The sequence below is a fragment of the Sarcophilus harrisii genome, chromosome 6 (assembly GCF_902635505.1).
Source record: "Sarcophilus harrisii chromosome 6, mSarHar1.11, whole genome shotgun sequence".
NCBI lineage: Eukaryota > Metazoa > Chordata > Mammalia > Dasyuromorphia > Dasyuridae > Sarcophilus > Sarcophilus harrisii.
Genome location: NC_045431.1, coordinates 246133352 through 246137537, shown reverse-complemented (window position 1 = coordinate 246137537; position 4186 = coordinate 246133352). Strand labels below are relative to the sequence as shown.

Genomic DNA, 4186 nt, shown 5'->3' with positions numbered 1-4186 from the left:
AAGCTAGTGTTGCATTTACACCTACTATCTCCAGCGGATGCTATATAAATCCCAAGGTTAATGTATACCCCATACTTTGACATTTCAGTTTGAACTTAACAAGTTATCTATCATAACAGGGTCATAAATAGCAGTATCTGTCAAAACAGAGTTGTAAATAGGACAGTTGTGCTACCTTGTTCCTATCACATACATTCTTCATCAAGATTATCCTAAATTTATCTCGAGCCTGCCTTTCATTCATTGTTAAGGGAAATGGTGAGCCAATGTTTGAATTATTCGCCCTTATAGAACACAGGTCTCAAGTAATAATTGAACTGGACTCTTCCTGTACATGGACTTAGTCAATACTGGCCCTCTATAACTTAAAATGAATACAACAAAGGTCCTGAAGTCAGAAGGACTTGAGTTCAGACAGTTATTAGCTGTATGACCCTGAACAAATCATTTAACCTGTTTGCCTCAATTGTAAAATGGGGATAATAACAGCATCTACCACCCTTTCAAACTTGGTGTGAGGGTCAAATGACATAATATTTGTATTTAACACAGTGCCTGGCACATAGTATGTTTTATAAAAAATCCTAGCTATAATAATGATGATGATAATTATGTTCAATGTGAAATTGATTTTCAAAGCAGACAAAACTAATAAGAGGTTACATATTTTTTGAAAATAATTTTAGTTAGAATTACCCAGTTCATTAGATAGTGGGAGCTGAAGGCAATAGAAGAGTCAAGTTTATAAGTCAGAGAGACTTCACAGAAATGGAAGCATGAAAAGGAGATATGGATTAGAAAGGGAATAGATTCTGATGATGAGAACAGCATTACAAAAGAAGACTGTCTAGAAAAGATAAGTCCTAATGATCCTAAGAATAGCCTCAACCCTGTCTCCTGAAGAGTCCCTTTTAATTTCATGTGTCTCTATCTTTGATTCTCATTTACATTGTAGCATATTTCTCTTATGACCAACTTCAATTGTTATTTCATAATATCCAACAAAATAATGTCAAAAATTGCATTATCTGATAGATATTTATGCAAAATTGAGTCAGCCCAAATTGATGATAGGTAGAACTATGGACATGGATGGAATCACTAAGGGAAAAAAAAGGTAAAGGGAACATGATGCTGAGGACAGATTTCAACACGTCTGCTATACCCTTCTCTTTTTTTGAATAGCATTCTCCCTTACATTTAGGAAGAAGGAAGGGATGCTAGTAAATGATACATATAAGGAGAATTTAAAGAGTTAGGAGGTTTGAGATAATAAATTGTGACTAAAATCAGGTGAGATTTTTTTTCCTTTTTTTGTGAACTTTGTTTCTCTTCTTTTTAATACAGTATTTGTGCTTCTTTTTGTTGTTGTTGTTGTGTAAGGAATTCAATGCTTAGTATAGTTCCTGACACAAAGTAAGTACCTAATTAGTATCTATTGATTAATAGATTGGTTGAATTTGGGTTCTCTCTGTTCATGTCCTTTAATATGGATCCCATATTTCTTGCAATAATATTTTTTTTTATGTCAATAGATATTTGGTCCAGCACCTCATGAATAACCTCTTTCTGTGTGTTTGCAGATGAATAGTTTTTTGTTGTTGTTGTTGTTGTTGTTTTGTTTTTTAGAAATCTGTTGAAAGATTTTTGAATGGAATGACAATATGCCTTATTGTTAGATAGGAATAAAATATACTTCTCCTTCCTCTCTGGAATATTACCAGTATAATTAAATTACAAAAAGGAAATAAATTAAAGCATACTAAGGTTCTAAAGTCTATACAAGTATATAATTAAATATGTGCTTAACTCATGGCACATGGTCCCCTAAGATTACCAAATCAATTTATTAAGAGAACTCAAAAGTTCAATATCTTTTCTTGGATCATGCTTACACTCCAGAGTTTTTCTATAGAGCAATATCTAAAACAATACTTCATATTAGTTCATATCCATAACTCTCACTCAAACATTCCAGGAGAACCCCAGATACAGGATATAGAGAGTACTTCATTTTCATCATCACAGAAAATTTATGTTTCAAAAGACTCAGGTGGGCCAATGAAATGCAAAAGCAAATATTATCCAAATGGTAAATCATATTATGCTGGGCTCATCACGAATCATGTGCTTCTCTCACTTGCTCTCAAAGGTAAAGACATTGGAAAACAATTCAAGATTCTTCTATGTTTATATCAAACCTACATGGATAGAACAATTCATGTTGCTACTAAGATTGGCAAAATCTAGATTTCTTGATCACTTTTTCCACTAGCACAGATTGTTTTTTACTGCTGAGTTTTAATGATTAGTGATCATCAGACTTCCTATTTTCTCTCTTTTAACCCTTCAAAGTACACCCTGAAGAACTCAAACATCCTTACCCCAAACTGATTTGTCTGTATAGAGAGGCCAAAGGTATATGCTAAGTTCTCACTGAGAGAATCTGGGTCAGTAGATATTAAATAGAAAAATCATCCATGCTTTATATTAATTATATTTTGGTGTATTTTTTATTTGTAGGCAAAACAAAATATTAATTTCCCTTTAAGCTAGTTGTTTTGTTATCTTGAGCATGCAATATCTCATGCATACATCTCCTTATTTTTTAATTGTTTCAAAGATGGACATGTACTTCTTGGGGAAAAAGATAGTTTTGATTATTCTGGCCAGTGCAACTTTGATTTTCATGTTCCTCAGACTATAAATAATAGGATTCATAAATGGAGGCAATATTGCATAAGTCATTGAAGTCAAAAGATTCCGGATTGGGGTAGTGTCTGATAAAGGACTCAAGAATGTGACCATGCCGGACAGAATGAATAACAGGAAGATAATAAGTTGAGGTGAACAGGTAGACAAAGCTTTGTAGCGCCCTTCCTCAGAGGGCATTTTAAATACAGTGGAGAAGATATAAGTATAGGATATAACTAAAAAGCCAAAGCAGAATAAAACTAAAGTGGAACTGGTGGCAAGGAGTATATACTCAGTATCACGAACCTCAGAAGATGAGACCTTCAACACATGAGGGATATCACAAAAAAACTGGTGGATCAAATTGGATCCTGAGAAAGGCAAACGGAACATATTTCCTGTGTGTAGAGCTGAATAGATGAGCCCACTGAGCCATGAACTAATTGCCACCCAAAGGCAACGGAATGGTGTCATGATGACCCCATAGTGCAAGGGATGGCAAATGGCCACAAAGCGGTCATAGGACATTGCCACAAGCAAGGCAATTTCTGTTGCAGCAAAGAAGATAGCAAAGAAAATCTGAGCAGCACAGCCCAGGAGAGAAATGGATTGATTGCCTGTCAGGGAATTCACAATGAATTTGGGAAGAGTGACTGAGATGTAGCCAATATCCAACATGGAAAGATTGCTTAGGAAAAAATACATAGGAGAGTGAAGGTGTGGGTCAGTGACAATGGCAGTGACAGTGAGGAGATTTCCCATCAGGGCTGCAATGTATATCAGCAAGAAAAGAATGGCGTGCAAGACCTGCAGCTCTCGGATGCTGGAATACTCCATAAGGAAGAATTCCATGATGATGGTACAATTGCTCATGTCTTCTGGGGTCCCATAATTCATAATGTAACAATATTGGTAGAGGATATTAAATTCTAGAAGGAGAGCATAGAAACACTTTATTACATTCTTATTTACCATGTTAGTGAGGCAAACAGATCATTTTAAAAAGACGATAATTTGATTATTCTCCTTCCATCTCATTCAATCCATAAAGTGAAAATATATACTTCACTTTGCAAACTCGGCTATCTTGAATTGACTTTCTCAATAGGACCTCTTCTTCTGACCTACCCCATGCATGTGTATGTGCGCACACACACACACACACACACTACTACAATTCACAGATTTATTTGTTTTTACAAGATAACTAGCACAACCTGATACAAAACATATCTCAGCATACATAAATATAGATAGACCATAGATGATTAGATAGATGGCAGACAATTTATTTATTATTTTGTATTGCCAAACATACTGTGCTAATATTTTAGCTTTAAATGAGATTTCAGGTAGTCTTGACACTATTCCTTGCAATATGCATTTCCATTCTCTAGGATGTGAAAGCTCTGATATGTTTCAGCCTCTTATAAAAGTGGGCTCTAGTGGTTGGAAAGAAGCTTCTGAAGAATTGCTGAAGTCCTGGAAGAAG

The 4186-nt window shown here is 35.0% G+C and overlaps 1 protein-coding gene across 1 annotated transcript; it reads right to left on the bottom strand.

The window, feature by feature from the left end:
• Positions 1-2601: 2601 nt before the first annotated feature.
• LOC100925121 (olfactory receptor 14I1-like) lies at positions 2602-3591 on the bottom strand. The gene has a single exon (XM_003774006.2). It carries the CDS (start codon positions 3589-3591, stop codon positions 2602-2604), a length of 990 nt encoding a protein of 329 aa, XP_003774054.2.
• Between the last annotated feature and the right edge of the window lie 595 nt (positions 3592-4186).

What these genes read in the sequence shown, in the direction of transcription:
- LOC100925121 (XM_003774006.2), bottom strand. Translation starts at nt 3,591, where the DNA reads ATGAATTATGGGACCCCAGAAGACATGAGCAATTGTACCATCATCATG.